General features: G+C 43.8%; 1 protein-coding gene across 4 annotated transcripts in view; it reads left to right on the top strand.

Annotated features, from left to right (window-relative positions):
• MED14 (mediator complex subunit 14) overlaps nt 1-27,508 on the top strand; it is a 532,798-nt gene that overhangs the window by 487,782 nt on the left and 17,508 nt on the right. For all 4 annotated transcript variants that reach the window (XM_070095607.1, XM_070095604.1, XM_070095606.1 and 1 more), the window contains 2 exons: nt 1,166-1,324; nt 9,638-9,772. In XM_070095607.1, the coding sequence (XP_069951708.1) occupies nt 1,166-1,324; nt 9,638-9,772 (294 nt within the window). The remainder of the gene's footprint in view (nt 1-1,165; nt 1,325-9,637; nt 9,773-27,508) is intronic.

Below are 27,508 nucleotides of genomic sequence, written 5' to 3'. Positions count from 1 at the left end.
AGTCAGTATTCATAATTCAGTCAGTATTCATGATTCAGTAGTGAGTACTCATGATTCATTAGTCAGGTCTTATGATTCATTGGACAGATCTCACAATTCAGTACTCATTACTCATGTTTCAGTAGTCAACACTCATGATTCATTAGTGAGTACTCATGATTTAGTAGGAGTACTCATGATTTAGTAGTGAGTACTCATGATTCAGTAGTCAGTACTCATGATTTAGTAGTGAGTACTTATGATTTAGTAGTGACTACTCATGATTCAGCAGTCAGTACTCATGATACAGTGGTCAGTACTGCAGATTCAATAGTCAGTACTCACAATTCAGTATTGTATACTAATTAATCAGTAGTCAGTACTTTTAATTCAGTAGTCAGTACTCTTGTTTCTGTGGTCATTTCTCTAGATTAAGCAGTCAGTACTCACAATTCAGTAGTGAGTACTAATTAATCAGTGTTCATTTCTAATTCAGTAGTCAGTACTCATGATTCAGTAGTCAGTACTCTTGATTCGGTAATGAATACTCATGATTCACTAGTCAGTACTTACAATTCAGTACTCATGATTCAGTAGTGAGTATTCATGATTCTGTAGTGAATACTCATGTTTCAGTAGTCAATACTCATGATTAAGTAGTCAGTACTCATGATTCAGTAGTGAGCATTCATGATTCAGTAGTTGAGTACTCATGATTCAGTAGTGAGTACTCATGATTCACTAGTCAGTACTCATGACTCAATAGTGAGTACTCATGATTAACTAGTCAGTGCTCATGATTCAATAGTGAGTATTCATGATTCAGTAGTGAGTACTCATGATTCACTAGTCAGTACTCATGACTCAGTAGTGAGTACTCATGATTCACTAGTCAGTACTCATGACTCAGTAGTGAGTACTCATGATTAACTAGTCAGTGCTCATGATTCAGTAGGGAATGCTCATGATTCAGTAGTGAGTACTCATGATTCAGTAAGTACTCATGATTCAGTATTGAGTACTCATGTTTCAGTAGTCAGTACTCATGATGGTAGTCCCTCAAGGCAGGTATGTACCTAAGTACTGGTGAGGGATACACTTTCCAACACCTAATCTCCCTTTTCTCATATTGAACGTGATTGTCTTCCATTTCCCCCAGACACTGTATTATTTATTTGATCCTCAGATGAAGCCTGTGGGCGGTGTTGAGTCTGGCAGTATACAGTTCAAGACAGAGACTCTCAACTGCCAGATACTGGTGCAGAGCAGTCCCTCATACAACCTGATACTCAAGTTGCAGCCACTACCTGAACATGCTGACCAGTGGACTAGTGAAGAACTACAGGTAATAAGAATCATAATTTTTTTACACACTGGCTGTCTCCCACCAAGGCAGGGTGACCCGAAAAAGAACTATATTTTCTTACATTTTTAACCCTTTGACTGTTGCGACCCCAAATCCTAAAGTCTCTCTGTGTTGCAAAATATTGAAAAAAAAATACAAAAAACTTATGAAATGATAGAGAATCTTTTCCCGGTGGTAATGACACCAAAAGTATGAAATTTGGTGGAAAACTTGAAGAATTACGCTCTCACGAAGTTAGCGATCTCGGCTATATATATGCATCGGTGATTTTGCCCACTTTAAGCCCTGTTTTAGGACAATTGTATTGTTCCAGTTGACCAAATTCATGCTATTTCTTTAGAACTCCATCTATTTTATTGATTGAGTACAAGAAACCGCCCATTTACAGATTTCAACTAGCCAATAAAGTGGTCAGAAATTAGCAATTTGGCCAATTTCACACAAATTAAAAAATATGCCAATTTCAAAATAGGGTCCAGAATAAACAATGCAGACATTACTGGCACTAAAATAACATTTTCTTTGTTCATTAGTCATGTCTTCAGGCCCCTCTTATATTACTCTTGCTTTCTGTTTTGAATTTTTATTCACACATAAAATAGAAGATTTATTGTTATGCAGACTACTGCATTATTTTAATAATTGTATAAATAATGTCAACCCATTCGTGACTGCATATTAGAATGGCTAGTTGGACACTTATTGGACGGTGACGTCATTTGTTTACTCTTGAACATCGGCAAAAATTGAACATTTCCGCTACTTTGAGCTCAATTTCAAGGTCCTTTTCATCATGAAACCAATCAAAATCATCTCTGTTTCTGTAATATATCTTCCATTCTATAAATGAGACCAAGAAAATGAGAATACAACTATAAATACTACATGAAAATACACCTCAAAGTCAGTGTTTTAATCCAAAATCACGGTTGGAGTTTTTTTTTTCTCTTGCATTGCATGCTGCAAGATTTTTTTTTATACTGCACACACTGACCACAGACCCATTCTCTCACATGTGGGCCTACCAGCTTTTTCCCGCTTGATGTGAAGCCACTAGAATTTTAGTATACTAATATGTCAGAAACACTGGCTCGTAAAACGTATATATACGACTGAAACAGTCAAAGGGTTAAGCCAGAACTCTTATAAGTGGTAACTACTTATGCCTGACAGGTCACTTCACCTTCACCTCACGAGTCACTTCACCTACACCTTACAGGTCACTTGACCTACACCTCACCTGTGACTACCACTTCTCAGCACTACGTATTTGGCAGTTGTGTTGATATAAACCTGTTGGACCTGGGTTCAAGAGAGCATGTAGGCCAGGATGAATTAGAACAATTGGATATGCTGAATGTTAAAGACAGAGTAAAACAACTTAAGTTTAATCAAGTTTATAAAATTGCTCACAAACCCTGTCCAGAATATCTTTCTGCCAATTTTGTCAAGGCTGGGAACCAAAGCAATTATGGTACTAGGGGGAGAGAGCACAACTTTGTAGTACCCACAGTTAGCAGCCAGGCTTCAAACACCTTTTATTGTACAGCAATAAAGGAATGAAACAGACTGCCTGCACATGTCAAAGCCAACTATAGCATGAACCAGTTTAAGAAGAGAGCCAAAAGGTGCCTAATGAATGTAGTGACAGAATGGAAGGAGAACGATTTTTTAATTTTTTTTAGCTAACACACATGTAAATATAAATAACTCATTTTACCTTATTCCTATTATATATCTTTTTTTTTTTTTTTTTTTTTTTTTTATTTTTTTTTTTTTTTTTTTTCCAACAAGTCGGCCGTCTCCCACCGAGGCAGGGTGACCCAAAAAAAAAGAAAATCCCCAAAAAGAAAATACTTTCATCATCATTCAACACTTTCACCTCACTCATACATAATCACTGATTTTGCAGAGGTGCCCAGAACACAACAGTTTAGAAGCATATATGTATAAAGATACACAACATATCCCTCCAAACTGCCAATATCCAAAACCCCTCCTTTAAAGTGCAGGCATTCTACTTCCCATTTCCAGTACTCAAGTCCGGCTACATAAAATAACCAGTTTCCCTGAATCCCTTCACTAAATATTACCCTGCTCACACTCCAGCAGCTTGTCAGGTCCCAAATACCATTCGTCTCCATTCACTCCTGTTTAACATGCTCACGAACACTTGCTGGAATTCCAAGCCCCTTGCCCACAAAACCTCCTTTGCCCCCCTCCCTCCAACCTTTTCGAGGACGACCCCTACCCCGCCTTCCTTCCCCTACAGATTTATATGCTCTCCATGTCATACTAATTATTATTATTGTTATTATTATTACATTTATATGGAGGTGCTAAACACATAGGGGTTGTACAGTACCTGGAAGAATTACAGATACTTGGATTAATTCCAAGGAAGGGGAGGGATGGAGGGAGGGTAGGTCCAATTCTTTGAATCAACAGCCACACACCACCATGAATAAATTAATTTTAAAATCTCTAGCAGTATTTATTGATGCTGGTGTGTGGCTGTTGATTACAAGAATTGGACCTCCACATAAATGTAATAATTATAATAATAATGCAGTATTTGCACCTGTTATAAGAGCAGGTTAATGCTTGGTAGATTTAAACTAAAGGAAAGATTTCCAGCATTAGATATGAAGGGTATTTATATTACTTTTCTTTGCAGTTATGTTAAACACTAAACTCATGTGGATTATTTAGTACAAGACGTGGTGGAGGCTCGATCCTCCGTCTGTTAATTCTGGTTGATGATGATTAAAATCATGGAGAAGTGTGTGGCCACCACCATTGTGTACGGTGTCAACTTGCAAGATCATAGTTATATGTTCATGGACCTGTCACCACTTCCCTGAATCAATCCTGAATGCCGTCCATGTTGCCCCCTACATGCACTGTATAATCCCTACAGGTTTAGCGCTCCCCCATAATAATAATTAGTTTTATTTTCAGTAGTTTGTCAGCACTCACAAGCTTTGCCTCTCCTTGTAATGTTGATCATTCAGTTACTCTTGTGAAACTTTAACCCTTAAACTGTCCAAACATAGATCTACGTTTGCACCACTAGCGCTCCGAATGTAGATCTACATTTTTTTTTTTACATTTGAAAGCATGTAAAATAAAACATAGATGTGCGCTCGGAGCGTTAGCGGTGCAAACACAGGTCTATGTTTGGACAGTTTAAGGGTTAAGTAAGATGCCTTGATGCCGCTCAGGGACTCATTATTCATGGAACAGGTATAATCCTCTTCCTTGGATCAAACATGAATGACTCCCATCCTCCAGTCACTGAATGACTAATATGTGGGTTTAGCATTTGCTCTGATTAAATTTAATAAATTAAAAAAAAAATTAAACCTGTGAAATTTTAATTTCTGTCTTAACTCGTCACACAAACTCTCTTCTCAACTCATCACACAAACTCTCTTCTCAATAATTATCTGAGTATTCCCTGGAAGGTAAATTATCCTAGAAGCCTGCAGAGTGCCTTATACTGGCACCACAGTGAATACGTGTATGCCTATGTGCACACCAAGATAAGTCACATGACATAACAGGTGTAAAACAGGTCTATGAATCTGTTACTGGCTTACAGAGGTTAAATACAGTGGCAGGTTTTTGTTATTACAGGTGTGACTAGTTAACCCTTTGACTGTCGCAACCCCCAATCCTGAGGTGTCTCCTGGTGTCACAAAATTTAAAAAAAAAAAAAAATTATTTTTTTTTTATGAAATGATAGAGAATCTTTTCCTGATTGTATTGACACCAAAAAAAAAAAAAAAAAATTTTGATGGAAAACTGACGGAATTACGCTCTCGCGAAGTTAGTGACCTCAGCGATATTTACAAATCGGTGATTTTGCCCACTTTGAGCCCTATTTTCGGCTAATTCCATTGTTCCAGTTGACCAAACTCATAGCTATTTCTTTAGAACTCCGTTTTTTCTATCGATTGAGAACAAGAAACTGCCCATTTACTGATCTTAACTACCCAATAACGTAGTCATTGGGTCATTGGCTCTAAAATAATATTTTCTTTGTTCATCAGTCATGTCTCCAGGCCCCTCTGATATTACTCTTGCTTTCTATTTTGAATTTTTGTTCAAACAAAAAATAGAGGATTTACTGTTATGCAGACTACTGCAATACTGTAATAATTGTATAAATAATGTCAACCCATTCATGACTGCATATTAGAATGGCTAGTTGGACATTTATTGGACAATGACATCATTTGTTTACTTTTGAACATAGGCAAAAATCAAACATTTCCCCTACTTTGAGCTCCATTTCCAGGTTATTTTATAGTAAAACCAATCAAAATTACCTCTCTTTCTGTAACATGTTTTCCATTCTATCAAATGAGACCAAGAATACAACCATAAATACTATACGAAAATAGACCACAAAGTCGGCATTTTAACCCCTTCAGGGTCCAAGGCCAAAATCTGAAGCAGTGCTCCAGTCTCCAAGAAATTTTGAAAAAAAAAAAAAAAAAAAAAATTATTACAGAATTAAAGAGTATATTTTTGTGAAGGTAATAAGACAAAAAAAAAAATTCTGATCAGTACTTACTGAGATACAGTGCCGAGAAGTTTGTCCAAAATGACCTGGTGGCGGCAACATCGACGATTTTCACATACGCGCATTACTTTATTTAGCAGTTTTTGTAGTTTTTTTTTTCTTTTCTTTTCCTACTTACATTTGGGGCCTGAGAGACCAATGCTGTATATAATGTATATATATAAACTCACTGTATTGAACACAATAACTGCACTAAAGTTATTATCATATTATTGTTTACCACTTTTGTTTATTACAAACATGCACAAATCTTGTATAATACTAATGTTCTATCATATATTTACATATTTACAATCACTGGACATGGTTTTAGAACTGCTGAAGCTTGTGGAACTCCTTGAAACAAGGCACCATGCACAGAGGCACCTTACATTCCTCACACATAAACCGAGTGTCTTTGCGTCTTTGTTGCCGTCGTTTTGTTTGTGCACAGACGATGCATCTCTTCTGAGCAAATTTCTTCTGAGTTGAAGGAAGCTGTATTATGAAATGATCACCTTCCCTCTTCAAACGCTTGGGTATATCCTGAGGAGTTCGAGGACCTTGTTGTATAGCAGGTGTTGTTACCTGGTACTTCATTATTAGTTGTCTGACAACAGACAAACAAAATTCACCATACGGTGGTCTGTTGCCAGTCTTCATTTGATACATATTATATGCATTGAACATTGAAATGTCCATGAGATGGAAGAAAAGTTTCATATACCACTTGTAACTCTTACGAACACAGTCAACAAAACCAATCTGCATGTCACATTTGTCAACCAAGCGCATGTTTTGTGTATAATCAATCACTGTCACTGGTTTTCAAATACGTTCATTAGTCACTCAATCAACTTTGCCACTGTCTTGCATTTCATTACGGTGAATGGTTGTCAACAATGTGACATCTCGTTTGTCATGCCACTGTAATGCCATGATGTCATTGGCAGTAAACACCTGCACTTTTTCACCACAAGCACCTGCGTTGAGCCTGGGCATATGTTTACGATTAGAACGCACTGTGCCACACACATCTGTCTTGTTCACTCGCAAGAAATCACTGAGTAATGGGCTTGTGTACTTATCAGTATATAATGTATGCCCCTTACCAAGATAAGGTGCCATCGTGCTTCTCACTACGTCACCTGAGATACCCAATAACATCTTGGTATCTTTCAGTGTTTTACTTCCTGTGTATACAACAATATCCAATACCAGGCCACTGTCACAGTCACAAAGTACAAACAGTTTTATACCAAAGCGTTTCCTCTTGCTCGGTATATACTGCTTGAATGACAGTCTACCTTTGAACAAAATCAAAGACTCATCAATTACAAGATTCTTGAATGGATAAAAGTATATGCTGAACTTTTGTTTGAGATACATAAAAACATTTCTAATCTTGTATAACCTGTCACTTCTGTCAGGCCTGGTTTTGTCAGAGAAGTGCAACATACGTAACAGTAAGATAAACCTGTTCACTGGGATGATTTCACTGAAGACCGGGGTAGAAATTAGCTGATCTGTGGACTAGTATGATTTTATATTATGCTTATAGACATGAGGCATAAGCATTATTGTTGCAAAAAGCAAATACATTTCTGCAACAATCGTCTCTTTTCACCGGTGTAGTCTTGACTGTGGTGATATCATCGTATTTGCCATGGTGTACTCAAAATACTTGTTACTTTCCCTGACAATAGTTTCCATCAAGGGCTGGTCAAAGAATAGTTCAAAGAATTCCAGTTCATTTGCAGTGTTTCCAAGGGGACAAGTAGGTAGAATTCCACTTTGAGAGTCATCAAAGTGGTGGGGTTTGGGAACAATATTGGGATTTTGCTGCCAATCCCAGATACGGTTTGCTGGTGGATACTGGACATCATAGGCTGGTTGTGCGGGTAGTTGTGGTTGTGGTGGGCTGGTGGCTGACGCTTCGCTTTGTCCTTGAACTGCGGAGTCAGCAGCGTGGGTCCCAGCCTGGGCTAGTGAGTCACGCATGGCCGTGGCACTACCATCACCACTACCACCATCTACTGATGCCTGTGGTCTATCCATGCCAAGTGTAGCCACATCATCCTCACTATCTATACCTGGTGTAGGGCCATGGGATGTACTCCGTCCCCTGGGCACAGCATAGGGTACACTACCCGAGCGCATGCGGCGGCGTACATACCGACGTGAATATGATTCCTCACTATCACTACTCGAATGATCGTCAAGAGCAATAAAATCACAATCCACATCACTGTCATCATCATTACTGAAGTCAGAGGCCTGGCCACGTGAAAATAATAGTTTTCTCATTCACTGAGGTACAACCGACCGTGACTGACGAGTGCCCACACCAGAGGTAGAAGGTTGAGGATCGTCAGGGTTTTCTACACTATTATCGATATCCTGGTCATTCCTTTTGGTCACTAACTGATCAAAGCCAAAGAATTCGTCTTCATTTCCACTTCCATCACTGTCAGAACTATCAGATAGGAACAGGAGAGTCCCAATTTTCCTTGGAGTGAGAGCTGCCTTGCGACGAGGCATGGTGAACAAGGGTAACTGAGCCGGCGTTCCCACAATGCTGTGCGGGCGCCTAGATTTTTTGTTTATGGCGCACACCCACCATGCAGACCCGTTCTCTCACATGTAGGCGTATGAGCATTTTCACGCTAAATTTGACGGCACAAATTTTGGCGTAGATCTACGGTTTGGACACTCAACGTGAAGCCGTAGATCTATGGGACGGACCCTGAAAGGGTTAATTAAAAAAATGATCGGAGTTTTTTTTTCTCATTATGCACTGCATGCTCCAGGATTTTTTTATATGGTGCACACTGACCACGCAGACCCATTCTCTCACATGTGGACCTACCAGCTTTCTCCTGCTTGATTTGAAGCCGCTAGAATTTATGAGTATATATACGTCAAACACGGTACCTCGTAAGACGTATATATACAACCAAAACAGTCAAAGGGTTAATGGTGTAAGTCTGACTGGAACATTGTCATAAGTTTCATTATATTGTGTGCAAGTTATTTGTGTATTGTTGCAGTCACAGTATTGTGACTTGTTATTGTTTCTTACAGCTGGTTCATGGTTCCTTAACACTGTAAATAATACAGCATTTCATTCACCTAATTTTGATATTATATCTGCTGTAACCCACGTGGAGAACTATAACAGGGCGATGTAGTGCTGTATATAGCAGCCTGTATTTCAGATCTGCTGTTGCTACTAATCTGAAGGAGGTTTTGAGTGTCAGGGGCTTGAACATCCAACAAGCTTGTGTCAGTACATAGATTGGAGTGAGTGGAGGCAAGTAGTTTTTGTGACTTGATGTGCTGCCGGAGTGTGAACAAGGTAACATTTATAAAGGTATTCAAGGAAACCAGTTAGTTGGACTTGAGTCCTGGAGGTGAGGAGTACACATCTCACACACTACAAGAGGCATCAAGATGTTGCAGTTTGAAGGGTCATCTGAACTGTGATATTAGCATGCTTCTGGCAAGACAGTAATTGGGTGAAGGATGGTGAATGTGTTTCCTCTTCCTCATGTCACCCTGCCTTAGTGAGAGGCAACCAGTGTGTTAAAAACCTTATAAGTAAAATTGTTGAGGTTGCTTAGTAATGTGTAGAACATGATACTGAAAGAAGCCATTTTTATAACATTGCAGTTATAACAGTGCATTTTATAAATCATCTTACTATGTTTGTTATTTCTTAGGTGCTGGAGAAGTTCTTTGCTGCCAAGGTTCCCATCCCACCATACAGACCTTATGCTGTACAGTCTTTCTACAGTATTCTTAAGTTCTCTGTTAGAGTTCTTAAAGACTGCATCCGCATTATGCAGCTGGAACTGGTAAGTTTTGTTGTTCTTGTGTGTGTGTGTGTGTGTGTTGTGTGTGTGTGTTGTGTGTGTGTTGTGTGTGTGTTGTGTGTGTGTTGTGTGTGTGTTGTGTGTGTGTTGTGTGTGTGTTGTGTGTGTTGTGTGTGTGTTGTGTGTGTTGTGTGTGTGTTGTGTGTGTTGTGTGTGTGTGTTGTGTGTGTGTGTTGTGTGTGTGTTGTGTGTGTGTTGTGTGTGTGTGTGTGTGTGTATGTTGTGTGTGTGTGTGTGTGTGTGTGTGTGTGTACTCACCTAATTGTACTCACCTAATTGTGGTTGCAGGGGTCGAGACTCAGCTCCTGGCCCCGCCTCTTCACTGATCGCTACTGGGTCCTCTCTCTCTCTGCTTCCTGAGCTTTGTCATACCTCTTCTTAAAACTATGTATGGTTCCTGCCTCCACTACTTCACTTGCTAGGCTATTCCACTTGCTGACAACTCTATGACTGAAGAAATACTTCCTAACGTCCCTGTGACTCGTCTGAGTCTTCAGCTTCCAGTTGTGACCCCTTGTCCCTGTGTCCCCTCTCTGGAACATCCTATCTCTGTCCACCTTGTCTATTCCCCGCAGTATCTTGTATGCCGTTATCATGTCTCCCCTGACCCTTCTGTCCTCCAGTGTCGTCAGTCCGATTTCCCTTAACCTTTCCTCGTACGACATTCCCTTGAGCTCTGGGACTAGCCTTGTTGCAAACCTTTGTACTTTCTCTAGCTTCTTGACGTGCTTGACCAGTTGTGGGTTCCAGACTGGTGCTGCATACTCCAGTATGGGCCTAACATACACAGTGTACAGTGTCTTGAACAATTCCTTATTAAGGTATCAGAACGCTATTCTCAGGTTTGCCAGGTGCCCGTATGCTGCAGCGGTTATTTGGTTGATGTGTGCCTCCGGTGATGTGCTCGGTGTTATGGTCACCCCAAGGTCTTTCTCCCTGAGTGAGGTCTGTAGTCTTTGTCCACCTAGCCTATACTCTGTCTGCGGTCTTCTTGCCCCTCCCCAATCTTCATGACTTTGCATTTGGCTGGATTGAATTCGAGAAGCCAGTTACTGGACCACATGTCCAGCTTCTCCAGGTCTCTTTGCAGTCCTGCCTCATCCTCGTCCGATTTAATTCTTCTCATCAACTTCACGTCATCTGCGAACAGGGACACTTCAGAGTCTATTTCTTCCTGTGTGTGTGTGTGTGTGTGTGTGTGTGTGTGTGTGTGTGTGTGTGTGTGTGTGTGTGTGTGTGTGTTGCATGTTGTGTGTGTGTGTGTGTGTGTGTGTGTGTGTGTGTGTGTGTGTGTGTGTTGCGTGTTGCGTGTTGCGTGTTGCATGTTGTGTGTGTGTGTGTGTGTGTGTGTGTGTGTGTGTGTGTGTGTGTGTGTGTGTGTGTGTGTGTGTGTTGTGTGTGTGTTGCATGTGTGTTGTGTGTGTGTGTGTGTGTGTGGGCACACACACGTACATACTCACCTAATTGTGGTTGCAGGGTTCAAGACTCAGCTCCTGGCCCCGCTTCTTCACTGATCGCTACTAGGTCCTCTCTCTCTCTGCTTCCAGAACTTTGTCATACCTCGTCTTAAAGCTATGTATAGTTCCTGCCTCCACTACATCACTTGTTAGGCTGTTCCACTTCCTGACGACTCTATGACTGAAGAAATACTTCCTAACATCCCTATGACTCGTTTGAGTCTTCAGCTTCCAATTGTGACCCCTTGTTCCCGTGTCCCCTCTGGAACAACCTGTCTCTGTCTACCTTATCTATTCCATGCAGTATTTTGTATGTCATTATCATGTCTCCCCTGACCTGCCTGTCCTCCAATGTCATCAGTCTGATTTCCCTCAACACGTGTGTGTGTGTGTGTGTGTGTGTGTGTGTGTGTGAGAGAGAGAGTTTGAGTGAGAAAGAGAGTGTGTGTTAGAGAGAGAGAGAGAGTGAGTGAGTGAGTTTGAGAGTGAGTGAGTTTGAGAGTGAGTGAGTTTGAGAGTGAGTGAGTTTGAGAGTGAGTGAGTTTGAGAGTGAGTGAGTTTGAGAGAGTGAGTTTGAGAGAGAGAGTGAGTTTGAGAGAGTGAGTGAGTTTGAGAGAGAGAGTGAGTTTGAGAGAGAGTGAGTTTGAGAGAGAGTTTGAGAGAGAGTTTGAGAGTGAGTGAGTTTGAGAGAGTGAGTTTGAGAGAGAGAGTGAGTTTGAGAGAGAGAGTGAGTTTGAGAGAGAGAGTGAGTTTGAGAGAGAGAGTGAGTTTGAGAGAGAGAGTGAGTTTGAGAGAGAGTGTGAGTTTGAGAGAGAGAGTGAGTTTGAGAGAGAGTGAGTTTGAGAGAGAGTTTGAGAGAGAGTGAGTGAGTTTGAGAGAGAGAGAGAGTGTGTGTGTTTGAGAGAGAGAGAGAGAGTGTGTGTTTGAGAGAGAGAGAGAGAGAGAGAGAGAGGGAAAGCAAGTGAGTGAGTTTTCAAGAAAGTTTGAGAGATGGAGGGAGGGGGGGATAATTCATCAGAGAGAATCTTGAGGTTCTAAAATCATTAGATTGTCTTCAAACTACAATATATAACCATATCAGTCGTACATCAAGTGAGAGGATGCTCAGCCGATGCTAACACTTAACAAGGTCTGGAATTCTCACACTGAGATTAACACAACAACTAAAAACTGGTGGGAAGGTGTCAGCACCAGGACTTAGCAGGTGGACTGACCTCAAAACACTGCACCTGATAATTCTAGTACAACTGCTTTGGCCACCACAGAGGAAACACATTCATTATCTAACATTGAAGTGAACCTTGGATCTGACAGCTCTCCTCTTTCACCTGACAGTACACCTGACATTACTGTTCCAACACCTCCTGGTACACCTGGCAACAGTCTCCATCTGCTGACCCCAAGTCAGGTTTCTCCATCAGTGGTTGCTGTATCTAACAGTCAGTTGACTGACACTGTACTGAACGAGTGTCTGGCCAAAGCACAAACAGGTGGGATATATCTGGTAGAGCTGGACGAGGTTGTGGAAGAAAAAAGAGGCAGCCACCCATGGTCATCTCATCTTCCACCAACACAGCTCATAAAAAACACCCACCAGGTACATCAGGTCCACAAACAGCAGAACAGAGAGAAATCAGCAGTGAATCACAAGAGGTGCAGGAAATAGGAGTTCACCCTCCCAGGCACTTAGGCAATGCTCCCGCTGTTACCGGAGGGGAACACCACTAACAGCTAACTGCCTGCACGATACCAGATGCAATTACTGCTACAAGAGAGAACATCAAGAAAATCACTTCATAACAAGATCACCAGTTCCTTAGATATTTATTCTGGGAACAAACCAGCAGGATCTCAGGACTGGTGAACACACACATCACCCATCCAGCTGCTACTCTCTTGACCTAGCATGTGGTTCTGTGCCTTATACAAAACCAAAATGTTATGTCCCAGTGGTGGCCTCAGCATCCTAACATCATTGCTGTTGTTGAGATATTTTTGGATGACAGGACTCCAGAAAATTTTTCTAGAATTGCTGGCTACACCTCATGGATGAGAAGAGACAAACAAGGACAAGAAGGAGGTATTGCTTTGTACTTATTGAAGTTACCATCCCTAATCACCTGAAAATGATGTTCTTCAAGTTATGCATAGATCCTAGTATGTACCTCTATACTAGCATGTGCAATGTACAGACTTCATTGACAACATGCAGACCCCATCAACTTTCTGATGGAAAATGTGGACTCCCTTCTGCTTCACCATTAATGTCAACATATTGGTGACCTCGACCAACAATTATAATATGTTGACATTATACAGAGGTATTTTAATGGACTTCTTGCAGTGTTTGACATGAAAAATTTCATTGACTTCCCTACTCGCATCTCTGGCTCTTCCCTCCCAACTCAGTAGTGAGTGATCTATCTGAAGGTATACAGGAGAGTCCCACTTATACAGCAGGTTAGGTTCCTGGCTACTGAAGGTATACAGGGGAGCCCCACTTATACAGCAAGTTAGGTTCCTGGCTACTGAAGGTATACAGGAGAGCCCCACTTATACAGCAGGTTAGGTTCCTGGCTACTGAAGGTATACAGGAGAGCCCAACTTATACAGCAGGTTAGGTTCCTGGCTACTGAAGATATACAGGGGAGCCCCACTTATACAGCAAGTTAGGTTCCTGGCTACTGAAGGTATACAGGAGAGCCCCACTTATACAGCAGGTTAGGTTCCTGGCTACTGAAGGTATACAGGAGAGCCCAACTTATACAGCAGGTTAGGTTCCTGGCTACTGAAGATATTCAGGGGAGCCCCACTTATACAGCAAGTTAGGTTCCTGGCTACTGAAGGTATACAGGAGAGCCCCACTTATACAGCAGGTTAGCTTCCTGGCTACTGAAGGTATACAGGAGAGCCCAACTTATACAGCAGGTTAGCTTCCTGGCTACAGCAGGTTAGCTTCCTGGCTACTGAAGGTATACAGCTACTGAAGGTATACAGGAGAGCCCAACTTATACAGCAGGTTAGCTTCCTGGCTACTGAAGGTATACAGGAGAGCCCCACTTATACAGCAGGTTAGCTTTCTGGCTACAGGTATACAGGAGAGTTAGGCTCCTGGCTACTGAAGGTATACAGGAGAGCCCCACTTATACAGCAAGTTAGCTTCCTGGCTACTGAAGGTATATAGGAGAGCCCCACTTATACAGCAGGTTTGCTTCCTGGCTACTGAAGGTATACAGGAGAGCCCCACTTATACAGCAGGTTAGCTTCCTGGCTACTGAAGGTATACAGGAGAGCCCCACTTATACAGCAAGTTAGGTTCCTGGCTACTGAAGGTATACAGGAGAGCCCCACTTATACAGCAAGTTAGGTTCCTGGCTACTGAAGGTATACAGGTGAGCCCCACTTATACAGCAGGTTAGCTTCCTGGCTACTGAAGGTATACAGGAGAGCCCAACTTATACAGCAAGTTAGGTTCCTGGCTACTGAAGGTATACAGGAGAGCCCCACTTATACAGCAGGTTAGCTTCCTGGCTACTGAAGGTATACAGGAGAACCCCACTTATACAGCAAGTTACGTTCCTGGCTACTGAAGGTATACAGGAGAGCCCCACTTATACAGCAGGTTAGGTTCCTGGCTACTGAAGGTATACAGGAGAGCCCCACTTATACAGCAGGTTAGCTTCCTGGCTACTGAAGGTATACAGGAGAGCCCCACTTATACAGCAGGTTAGGTTCCTGGCTACTGAAGGTATACAGGAGAGCCTCACTTACACAGCAGGTTAGGTTCCTGGCTACTGAAGGTATACAGGAGAGCCCCACTTATACAGCAGGTTAGCTTCCTGGCTACTGAAGGTATACAGGAGAGCCCCACTTATACAGCAGGTTAGGTTTCTGGCTACTGAAGGTATACAGGAGAGCCCCACTTATACAGCACGTTAGGTTCCTGGCTACTGAAGGTATACAGGAGAGCCTCACTTACACAGCAGGTTAGGTTCCTGGCTACTGAAGGTATACAGGAGAGCCCCACTTATACAGCAGGTTAGCTTCCTGGCTACTGAAGGTATACAGGAGAGCCCCACTTGTACAGCAGGTTGGCTTCCTGGCTACTGAAGGTATACAGGAGAGCCCCACTTATACAGCAGGTTAGCTTCCTGGCTACTGAAGGTATACAGGAGAGCCCCACTTATACATCAAGTTAGGTTCCTGGCTACTGAAGGTATACAGGAGAGCCCCACTTATACAGCAGGTTAGCTTCCTGGCTACTGAAGGTGTACAGGAGAGCCCCACTTATACAGCAGGTCAGCTTCCTGGCTACTGAAGGTATACAGGAGAGCCGCACTTATACAGCAGGTTAGCTTCCTGGCTACTGAAGGTATACAGGAGAGCCCCACTTATACAGCAAGTTAGGTTCCTGGCTACTGAAGGTATACAGGAGAGCCCCACTTATACAGCAGGTTAGCTTCCTGGCTACTGAAGGTATACAGGAGAGCCCCACTTATACAGCAGGTTAGCTTTGTGGCTACTGAAGGTATACAGGAGAGCCCCACTTATACAGCAAGTTAGGTTCCTGGCTACTGAAGGTATACAGGAGAGCCCCACTTATACAGCAGGTTAGCTTCCTGGCTACTGAAGGTATACAGGAGAGCCCCACTTATACAGCAGGTCAGCTTCCTGGATACTGAAGGTATACAGGAGAGCCCCACTTATACAGCAGGTTAGCTTCCTGGCTACTGAAGGTATACAGGAGAGCCCCACTTTTACAGCATGTTAGGTTCCTGGCTACTGAAGGTATACAGGAGAGCCCCACTTATACAGCAGGTTAGCTTCCTGGCTACTGAAGGTATACAGGAGAGCCCCACTTATACAGCAGGTTAGGTTTCTGGCTACTGAAGGTATACAGGAGAGCCCCACTTATACAGCACGTTAGGTTCCTGGCTACTGAAGGTATACAGGAGAGCCTCACTTACACAGCAGGTTAGGTTCCTGGCTACTGAAGGTATACAGGAGAGCCCCACTTATACAGCAGGTTAGCTTCCTGGCTACTGAAGGTATACAGGAGAGCCCCACTTGTACAGCAGGTTGGCTTCCTGGCTACTGAAGGTATACAGGAGAGCCCCACTTATACAGCAGGTTAGCTTCCTGGCTACTGAAGGTATACAGGAGAGCCCCACTTATACATCAAGTTAGGTTCCTGGCTACTGAAGGTATACAGGAGAGCCCCACTTATACAGCAGGTTAGCTTCCTGGCTACTGAAGGTGTACAGGAGAGCCCCACTTATACAGCAGGTCAGCTTCCTGGCTACTGAAGGTATACAGGAGAGCCGCACTTATACAGCAGGTTAGCTTCCTGGCTACTGAAGGTATACAGGAGAGCCCCACTTATACAGCAAGTTAGGTTCCTGGCTACTGAAGGTATACAGGAGAGCCCCACTTATACAGCAGGTTAGCTTCCTGGCTACTGAAGGTATACAGGAGAGCCCCACTTATACAGCAAGTTAGGTTCCTGGCTACTGAAGGTATACAGGAGAGCCCCACTTATACAGCAGGTTAGCTTCCTGGCTACTGAAGGTATACAGGAGAGCCCCACTTATACAGCAGGTCAGCTTCCTGGATACTGAAGGTATACAGGAGAGCCCCACTTATACAGCAGGTTAGCTTCCTGGCTACTGAAGGTATACAGGAGAGCCCCACTTTTACAGCATGTTAGGTTCCTGGCTACTGAAGGTATACAGGAGAGCCCCACTTATACAGCAAGTTAGGTTAATGGCTACTGAAGGTATACAGGAGAGCCCCACTTATGCAGCAGGTTAGCTTCCTGGCTACTGAAGGTATACAGGAGAGCCCCACTTATACAGCAGGTTAGCTTCCTGGCTACTGAAGGTATACAGGAGAGCCCCACTTATACAGCAAGTTAGGTTCCTGGCTACTGAAGGTATACAGGAGAGCCCCACTTATACAGCAGGTTAGCTTCCTGGCTACTGAAGGTATACAGGAGAGCCCCACTTATACAGCAGGTTAGGTTCCTGGCTACTGAAGGTATACAGGAGAGCCCCACTTATACAGCAGGTTAGGTTCCTGGCTACTGAAGGTATACAGGAGAGCCTCACTTACACAGCAGGTTAGGTTCCTGGCTACTGAAGGTATACAGGAGAGCCCCACTTACACAGCAGGTTAGCTTCCTGGCTACTGATGGTATACAGGAGAGCCCCACTTACACAGCAGGTTAGGTTCCTGGCTACTGAAGGTATACAGGAGAGCCCCACTTATACAGCAAGTTAGGTTCCTGGCTACTGAAGGTATACAGGAGAGCCCCACTTATACAGCAGGTTAGCTTCCTGGCTACTGAAGGTATACAGGAGAGCCCAACTTATACAGCAGGTTAGGTTCCTGGCTACTGAAGATATACAGGGGAGCCCCACTTATACAGCAAGTTATTTTCCTGGCTACTGAAGGTATACAGGAGAGCCCCACTTATACAGCAGGTTAGCTTCCTGGCTACTGAAGGTATACAGGAGAGCCCCACTTACACAGCAGGTTAGGTTTCTGGCTACTGAAGGTATACAGGAGAGCCCCACTTATACAGCAAGTTAGGTTCCTGGCTACTGAAGGTATACAGGAGAGCCCCACTTATACAGCAGGTTAGGTTCCTGGCTACTGAAGGTATACAGGAGAGCCCCACTTACACAGCAGGTTAGGTTCCTGGCTACTGAAGGTATACAGGAGAGCCCCACTTATACAGCAAGTTAGGTTCCTGGCTACTGAAGGTATACAGGAGAGCCCCACTTATACAGCAGGTTAGGTTCCTGGCTACTGAAGGTATACAGGAGAGCCCAACTTATACAGCAGGTTAGGTTCCTGGCTACTGAAGATATACAGGGGAGCCCCACTTATACAGCAAGTTAGGTTCCTGGCTACTGAAGGTATACAGGAGAGCCCCACTTATACAGCAGGTTAGCTTCCTGGCTACTGAAGGTATACAGGAGAGCCCAACTTATACAGCAGGTTAGCTTCCTGGCTACTGAAGGTATACAGGAGAGCCCAACCTATACAGCAAGTTAGGTTCCTGGCTACTGAAGGTATACAGGAGAGCCCCACTTATACAGCAGGTTAGGTTCCTGGCTACTGAAGGTATACAGGAGAGCCCAACTTATACAGCAGGTTAGGTTCCTGGCTACTGAAGATATACAGGGGAGCCCCACTTATACAGCAAGTTAGGTTCCTGGCTACTGAAGGTATACAGGAGAGCCCCACTTATACAGCAGGTTAGGTTCCTGGCTACTGAAGGTATACAGGAGAGCCCCACTTATACAGCAGGTTAGCTTCCTGGCTACTGAAGGTATACAGGAGAGCCCCACTTATACAGCAGGTTAGGTTCCTGGCTACTGAAGGTATACAGGAGAGCCCCACTTATACAGCAGGTTAGGTTCCTGGCTACTGAAGGTATACAGGAGAGCCTCACTTACACAGCAGGTTAGGTTCCTGGCTACTGAAGGTATACAGGAGAGCCCCACTTATACAGCAGGTTAGCTTCCTGGCTACTGAAGGTATACAGGAGAGCCCCACTTACACAGCAGGTTAGGTTCCTGGCTACTGAAGGTATACAGGAGAGCCCCACTTATACAGCAGGTTAGCTTCGTGGCTACTGAAGGTATACAGGAGAGCCCCACTTATACAGCAGGTTAGGTTCCTGGCTACTGAAGGTATACAGGAGAGCCCAACTTATACAGCAGGTTAGGTTCCTGGCTACTGAAGATATACAGGGGAGCCCCACTTATACAGCAAGTTAGGTTCCTGGCTACTGAAGGTATACAGGAGAGCCCCACTTATTCAGCAGGTTAGCTTCCTGGCTACTGAAGGTATACAGGAGAGCCCCACTTATACAGCAGGTTAGCTTCCTGGCTACTGAAGGTATACAGGAGAGCCCCACTTATACAGCAGGTTAGCTTTCTGGCTACTGAAGGTATACAGGAGAGCCCCACTTATACAGCAGGTTAGCTTCCTGGCTACTGAAGGTATACAGGAGAGCCCCACTTATACAGCAGGTTAGCTTTCTGGCTACTGAAGGTATACAGGAGAGCCCCACTTACAGAGCAGGTCAGCTTCCTGGCTACTGAAGGTATACAGGAGAGCCCCACTTATACAGCAGGTTAGCTTCCTGGCTACTGAAGGTATACAGGAGAGCCCCACTTATACAGCAGGTTAGCTTCCTGGCTACTGAAGGTATACAGGAGAGCCCCACTTACACAGCAGGTTAGCTTCCTGGCTACTGAAGGTATACAGGAGAGTCCCACTTATACAGCAGGTTAGGTTCCTGGCTACTGAAGGTATACAGGAGAGCCCCACTTATACAGCAGGTTAGCTTCCTGGCTACTTAAGGTATACAGGAGAGCCCCACTTATACAGCAGGTTAGCTTCCTGGCTACTGAAGGTATATAGGAGAGCCCCACTTATACAGCAAGTTAGGTTCCTGGCTACTGAAGGTATACAGGAGAGCCCCACTTATACAGCAAGTTAGGTTCCTGGCTACTGAAGGTATACAGGAGAGCCCAACTTATACAGCAGGTTAGCTTCCTGGCTACTGAAGGTATACAGGAGAGCCCCACTTATACAGCAAGTTAGGTTCCTGGCTACTGAAGGTATACAGGAGAGCCCCACTTATACAGCAGGTTAGCTTCCTGGCTACTGAAGGTATACAGGAGAACCCCACTTATACAGCAAGTTAGGTTCCTGGCTACTGAAGGTATACAGGAGAGCCCCACTTATACAGCAGGTTAGGTTCCTGGCTACTGAAGGTATACAGGAGAGCCCCACTTATACAGCAGGTTAGGTTCCTGGCTACTGAAGGTATACAGGAGAGCCCCACTTATACAGCAGGTTAGGTTCCTGGCTACTGAAGGTATACAGGAGAGCCTCACTTACACAGCAGGTTAGGTTCCTGGCTACTGAAGGTATACAGGAGAGCCCCACTTATACAGCAGGTTAGCTTCCTGGCTACTGAAGGTATACAGGAGAGCCCCACTTACACAGCAGGTTAGGTTCCTGGCTACTGAAGGTATACAGGAGAGCCCCACTTATACAGCAAGTTAGGTTCCTGGCTACTGAAGGTATACAGGAGAGCCCCACTTATACAGCAAGTTAGGTTCCTGGCTACTAAAGGTATACAGGAGAGCCCCACTTATACAGCAAGTTAGGTTCCTGGCTACTGAAGGTATACAGGAGAGCCCCACTTATACAGCAGGTTAGGTTCCTGGCTACTGAAGGTATACAGGAGAGCCCCACTTATACAGCTGGTTAGCTTCCTGGCTACTGAAGGTATACAGGAGAGCCCCACTTATACAGCAGGTCAGCTTCCTGGCTACTGAAGGTATACAGGAGAGCCCCACTCATACAGCAGGTTAGGTTCCTGGCTACTGAAGGTATACAGGAGAGCCCCACTTATACAGCAAGTTAGGTTCCTGGCTACTGAAGGTATACAGGACAGCCCCACTTATACAGCAGGTTAGCTTCCTGGCTACTGAAGGTATACAGGAGAGCCCCACTTATACAGCAGGTTAGCTTCCTGGCTACTGAAGGTATACAGGAGAGCCCCACTTATACAGCAAGTTAGGTTCCTGGCTACTGAAGGTATACAGGAGAGCCCCACTTATACAGCAGGTTAGCTTCCTGGCTACTGAAGGTATACAGGAGAGCCCCACTTATACAGCAGGTTAGGTTCCTGGCTACTGAAGGTATACAGGAGAGCCCCACTTATACAGCAGGTTAGCTTCCTGGCTACTGAAGGTATACAGGAGAGCCCCACTTATACATCAAGTTAGGTTCCTGGATACTGAAGGTATACAGGAGAGCCCCACTTATACAGCAGGTTAGCTTCCTGGCTACTGAAGGTATACAGGAGAGCCCCACTTATACAGCAGGTCAGCTTCCTGGCTACTGAAGGTATACAGGAGAGCCCCACTTATACAGCAGGTTAGCTTCCTGGCTACTGAAGGTATACAGGAGAGCCCCACTTATACAGCAAGTTAGGTTCCTGGCTACTGAAGGTATACAGGAGAGCCCCACTTATACAGCAGGTTAGGTTCCTGGCTACTGAAGGTATACAGGAGAGCCCCACTTATACAGCAGGTTAGGTTCCTGGCTACTGAAGGTATACAGGAGAGCCCCACTTACACAGCAAGTTAGGTTCCTGGCTACTGAAGGTATACAGGAGAGCCCCACTTTTACAGCAAGTTAGGTTCCTGGCTACTGAAGGTATACAGGAGAGCCCCACTTATACAGCAAGTTAGGTTAATGGCTACTGAAGGTATACAGGAGAGCCCCACTTATGCAGCAGGTTAGCTTCCTGGCTACTGAAGGTATACAGGAGAGCCCCACTTATACAGCAGGTTAGCTTCCTGGCTACTGAAGGTATACAGGAGAGCCCCACTTATACAGCAAGTTAGGTTCCTGGCTACTGAAGGTATACAGGAGAGCCCCACTTATACAGCAGGTTAGCTTCCTGGCTACTGAAGGTATACAGGAGAGCCCCACTTATACAGCAGGTCAGCTTCCTGGCTAGTGAAGGTATACAGGAGAGCCCCTCTTATACAGCAGGTTAGCTTCCTGGCTACTGAAGGTATACAGGAGAGCCCCACTTATACAGCAGGTTAGCTTCCTGGCTACTGAAGGTATACAGGAGAGCCCCACTTATACAGCAAGTTAGGTTCCTGGCTCCTGAAGGTATACAGGAGAGCCCCACTTATACAGCAGGTTAGCTTCCTGGCTACTGAAGGTATACAGGAGAGCCCCACTTATACAGCAGGTCAGCTTCCTGGCTACTGAAGGTATACAGGAGAGCCCCACTTATACAGCAGGTCAGCTTCCTGGCTACTGAAGGTATACAGGAGAGCCGCACTTATACAGCAGGTTAGCTTCCTGGCTACTGAAGGTATACAGGAGAGCCCCACTTATACAGTAAGTTAGCTTCCTGGCTACTGAAGGTATACAGGAGAGCCTCACTTATACAGCAGGTCAGCTTCCTGGCTACTGAAGGTATACAGGAGAGCCCCACTTATACAGCAAGTTAGCTTCCTGGCTACTGAAGGTATACAGGAGAGCCCCACTTATACAGCAAGTTAGCTTCCTGGCTACTGAAGGTATACAGGAGAGCCCCACTTACACAGCAGGTTAGCTTCCTGGCTACTGAAGGTATACAGGAGAGCCCCACTTACACAGCAGGTTAGCTTCCTGGCTACTGAAGGTATACAGGAGAGCCCCCACTTATACAGCAGGTTAGGTTCCTGGCTACTGAAGATATACAGGAGAGCCCCATTTATACAGCAGGTCAGCTTCCTGGCTACTGAAGGTATACAGGAGAGCCCCACTTATACAGCAGGTTAGGTTCCTGGCTGCTGCTGTGGAGAAATTGCTCTAAATTGAAACATAGCCTTTTTTTCAGTTAGAAATACATATAAAAGCCTGATAACATGTTTACACTATTATATAATAAGTGAGAAATAGAGCTAAGCCTAAAAAATGCATATACAGTACACATCTTACTTACCATTAAATATTTTTGTTCTTAACAGATAGTGAGTGGTGAATATATTTATTGTAGGAAGTTAAAATAAGTGAAGAACAGGTATTATTGAAAACCGCTGCTTTAGGAAAATGCTGTAAAGTGGGGGTCTTTCCTGTAGTTACTTGCAAACCCCCTTGGTTATATTGTATCATCTCACCACAAGGCTGTCTTTATGACACTGAAGATTCCAACAGAACAAAGTGAAGACTATATTCACAACCTTGCTGTGAGAAAGAGGAAACTGACTGGCCCTTTGCTCTGAACTCACTGTGTCTGATTGGAATGTTCTTCTCCAAGGTGAAGTTGACAACCATGTGAATGTCTTCACTGAACACATCCTTAATCTACAACAGAAACACATCCTCACCAGCAGTGTGATGAAGCTTTCAGATCAGCCTTGGTTTGGCTTTCATTGTGGAGAGGCTGCTGCTATTACTAAGGCTTGGAGAAAGTATAAAGAGGCATTCTACTATCTATAACAGGAACCTGCACAGGCCAGCCTGTTTGCAAATTGAAGTAGTCCAAAAGTGTGTCATCTCTACAGGGAAGGCTGACACAACATGAAAGCTGGCACCGGCACCAGGTAGAGTGGGCTCCAAAACCTGGTTGCCTTTAGTCAAGGATGAACAAAGTTATCAACCTGATGAAATTATTCCACCTCTAAATTGGCAGGATGGAACCACCTCTACTAGCAGTCAGGAGAAAGCTAACCTGTTTGTTGAATACTTTGCTGCCAGGATGCAAGAACTGTGTCAGAGTTGTCAGAGGTGACAGTAAGGCAGGATGAAGTATATCTTCTTAAATTGCTGGACCAAGAAAATTCTGTGGGCCCAGATAAGTTGAGTCCAAGATTGCTGAGATGTGCAGACCAGCTAGCATCACCTCTAACTCACATCTGTCAGTACTGCCTTCTCTGTGGAAAGAGATAAATGTAGTCCTTGTCCACAAAAAGAAGAGCAGATCTGAAATTAGCATCTACAGACCAGTGTCACTCCTGTTAGTCACTGGTAAATTTTCCGAGACAGTAATTTTATGGCAGATGACAGCATTTTTGACTACCACTCACTTTGTGACTGTCATTATGACTTCAGAAAAGGTCACTCTGCCGCTGATATGCTGTTAGCCACTCCACTATGTGGCACCAGTTACTGGACGAATTCAAATGAGCTGTGTAGTAGCAGTGGACATTGCTGGTGCTTTTAACTACGTATGGCACCAGGGATTCTTGGCAAAACTGCAAGCATGAGAAATCTCTGGCTCAACACTGTCTACTTAGTGATTGCCTTCAAGGTAGATCTCTAAGAGTAGTTCTCAATGAGACAGAATCAAGAAGACACCCAAGCTGTTGCAAATGTTCCACAGAAAAGTGTGCTTGGACCATTGTTATAGACTCTACATGAATGACCTTCTTCAACTCATCTCAGAATCTTCTGCATATGCAGATGACTGCACTCTGACATTTACTAATCCAGGTGAAGAAGTGCCAGCTGCTCTAAGTTACATCAATTACCAGCTTAATTATAATAACATGGTGGAAAACGATGGAAGATTACATTTGCTTCTAAGAAAATACAACTGATGATAGTATGTAGACAGCATGATGTTACTGGAACAGCGGTAAGAATGAATGTAAAAAGTGTTAAAACACAGGGATGAAGTGGATAGTCTTGAAGTGAATCATGACTCCAAAATGTCTATGTAGAATCACATGATAAAGTTTACAAGCAAGGCAACCAAGAAGCTAACAGCTCTAAGGCATATCTTGTACATGCTTGACTTCAGAGGCTGCAAGTCTGTAGAAGGCATAAATTCTTTCTTTTTGGGTATGCACTGCTTGCTTGGACTGCTTTCACATTTTCCTTCATCTTGTCTATGTCTTCTGCTCCAAACAGAGAATCATTCAAGGTGCTTAATCTCTAACCTGGATCCAGTGTGGATGGATCTGTTATTTCAGCAGAGCCTTCAACACCAGGGAGATGTGGGTGGCCTCACCATAATGCATAGAGAAGTCAGCATTTACAACACAAAACTGACAGCAAAATGTAACCACAAAATGGCTGTATCCTTGTGAATAACATCACTTCATCTGTGATCATTCATTCTCAGCAGGCCTGCTGCAGTCTTCCTCCAGTCTTATGTTCTAAATTAATTAGACTATTCTGAAACACTTGGTTATCTTTATTTGAGAGATGTTTTGCTAACCAGTAGCTTTATCAATTCAATACAGAGCTTATAAAATGGAGACAGTAGAAGATGAGGTAATCAGACCCTCAGCCTTGAGGGTGTTGAAACTGGTAATCAGTCCCTCAGCTTTGAGGCTGTTAACAATGGAACAGTAACTCAGGTAATCAGTCCCTAAGTCTTGAAGGTATTGAAACCAGAACAGTAGATCAGATAATTAATCAGTCCCTCAGCATTTAGGGTGTTGAAACTAGAACAGTGGATCAGGTAATTAGTTCTCCAGACTTATTAAAGAAAGTATTCAACATCTTAGTCTTAATGAATATAAAGCATATAGGCAAGAAGATGGACTTGTCTACATTGATCAGTAGGCCTACCTTACAAAAATCACAAGGGTAACTTCCCTCCTCCCTACCTACCTATCAATCAAACTCACATATCAAGAACTGTTAGACAATGAGAAGTAGGACTTGAATTTGGACCATGTTCGTACATCATTAATGAAATAGTCAGTTGACCAGAGTGAGTCACAAGTCTCCATACATAGACGAAACACTCACTTTCATATACCATCACGGCTCTATTGAAAGTATCCTTGTACAATGATGAGAGTTCATTTTGGCACTCAGATATGTTAGCTTAACTCTAACCTACGTTTACCCGACCTCAAGCTACTCAAAATTATGACTTGTGGTGCCATTCACGGTGAAATGTTGATTTAGGAAATGTTTTGATCAGTTCTTGCATATCTTTTACCTACAGTTTGTTGGTACAGGCGGCCCCCGCTGTACACCATTTTGCTAATGCACCGGTTTTCAATTATATCCATTCTTCATTTATTCACATTTTCTACAATAAATATATTCACCACTCACTATAAGCTAAGGATGAAAATATTTGAAGGTTAGTGATGTGTACTGTATTTGCTCACTTAATATATGACAGTGTAAACATGTTATCAGGTTTTTATATGCATTTGAAAGTTAAAAAAAACTTGCTTTACAGTCATTTTCACTTTAGAGTAATAGCCCGGAGCCTAACCTGCTGTATAAGTGGGGCCCGGAGCCTAACCTGCTGTATAAGTGGGGCCTGGAGCCTAACCTGATGTATAAGTGGGGCCTGGAGCCTAACCTGCTGTATAAGTGGGACCTGGAGCCTAACCTGCTGTATAAGTGGGACCTGGAGCCTAACCTGCTGTATAAGTGGGACCTGGAGCCTAACCTGCTGTATAAGTGGGACCTGGAGCCTAACCTGCTGTATAAGTGGGACCTGGAGCCTAACCTGCTGTATAAGTGGGGCCTGGAGCCTAACCTGCTGTATAAGTGGGACCTGGAGCCTAACCTGCTGTATAAGTGGGACCTGGAGCCTAACCTGCTGTATAAGTGGGGCCCAGAGCCTAACCTGCTGTATAAGTGGGGCCTGGAGCCTAACCTGCTGTATAAGTGGGGCCTGGAGCCTAACCTGCTGTATAAGTGGGGCCTGGAGCCTAACCTGCTGTATAAGTGGGGCCTGGAGCCTAACCTGCTATATAAGTGGGACCTGGAGCCTAACCTGCTGTATAAGTGGGGCCCAGAGCCTAACCTGCTGTACAAGTGGGGCCCGGAGGCTAACCTGCTGTATAAGTGGGGCCCAGAGCCTAACCTGCTGTATAAGTGGGGCCCGGAGCCTAACCTGCTGTATAAGTGGGGCCTGGAGCCTAACCTGCTGTATAAGTGGGGCCCGGAGCCTAACCTGCTGTATAAGTGGGACCCGGAGCCTAACCTGCTGTATAAGTGGGGCCTGGAGCCTAACCTGCTGTATAAGTGGGGCCAGGAGCCTAACATGCTGTATAAGTGGGGCCCAGAGCCTAACCTGCTGTACAAGTGAGGCCCAGAGGCTAACCTGCTGTATAAGTGGGACCCGGAGCCTAACCTGCTGTATAAGTGGGGCCCAGAGCCTAACCTGCTGTATAAGTGGGGCCCAGAGCCTAACCTGCTGTATAATTTATTTATTTATTTATTTATTTATTTATTTATTATAAATTTGTGCACACATACAGAGGTACAAAAAAATACAGATAAGAGCAGTATGCCAAAGCAACTTATACTATGCATAGCATTACGGGCTGGCTTAAAATTAACTTAAGCCTTCCTGTACTGGATCACTGTACCAGTTCCAGCATGTTTAAATTCATGTCAGTAAAACTTATGATAATCAGTGCTATAACATTTCTGTCTAACTGATCTCAGAAACTAGCTTCATGTTAGGAAAATATGAATGTGCATGTCATCTTACTAACACCCCAGGTTACACATGATGTTACTAACACCCCAGGTTACACATCATGTTACTAACACCCCAGGTTATACATGATGTTACTAACACCCCAGGTTACACATCATCTTACACCCAAGGTTATACATAATGTTACTAACACCCCAGGTTACACATCATGTTACTAACACCCCAGGTTACACATCATGTTACTAACACCCCAGGTTACACATCATCTTACTAGCACCCCAGGTTACACATCATCTTACT

Source organism: Cherax quadricarinatus, chromosome 50 (genome assembly GCF_038502225.1).
Source record: "Cherax quadricarinatus isolate ZL_2023a chromosome 50, ASM3850222v1, whole genome shotgun sequence".
Lineage (NCBI taxonomy): Eukaryota > Metazoa > Arthropoda > Malacostraca > Decapoda > Parastacidae > Cherax > Cherax quadricarinatus.
This window is presented reverse-complemented; position numbering and strand designations above follow the sequence as displayed.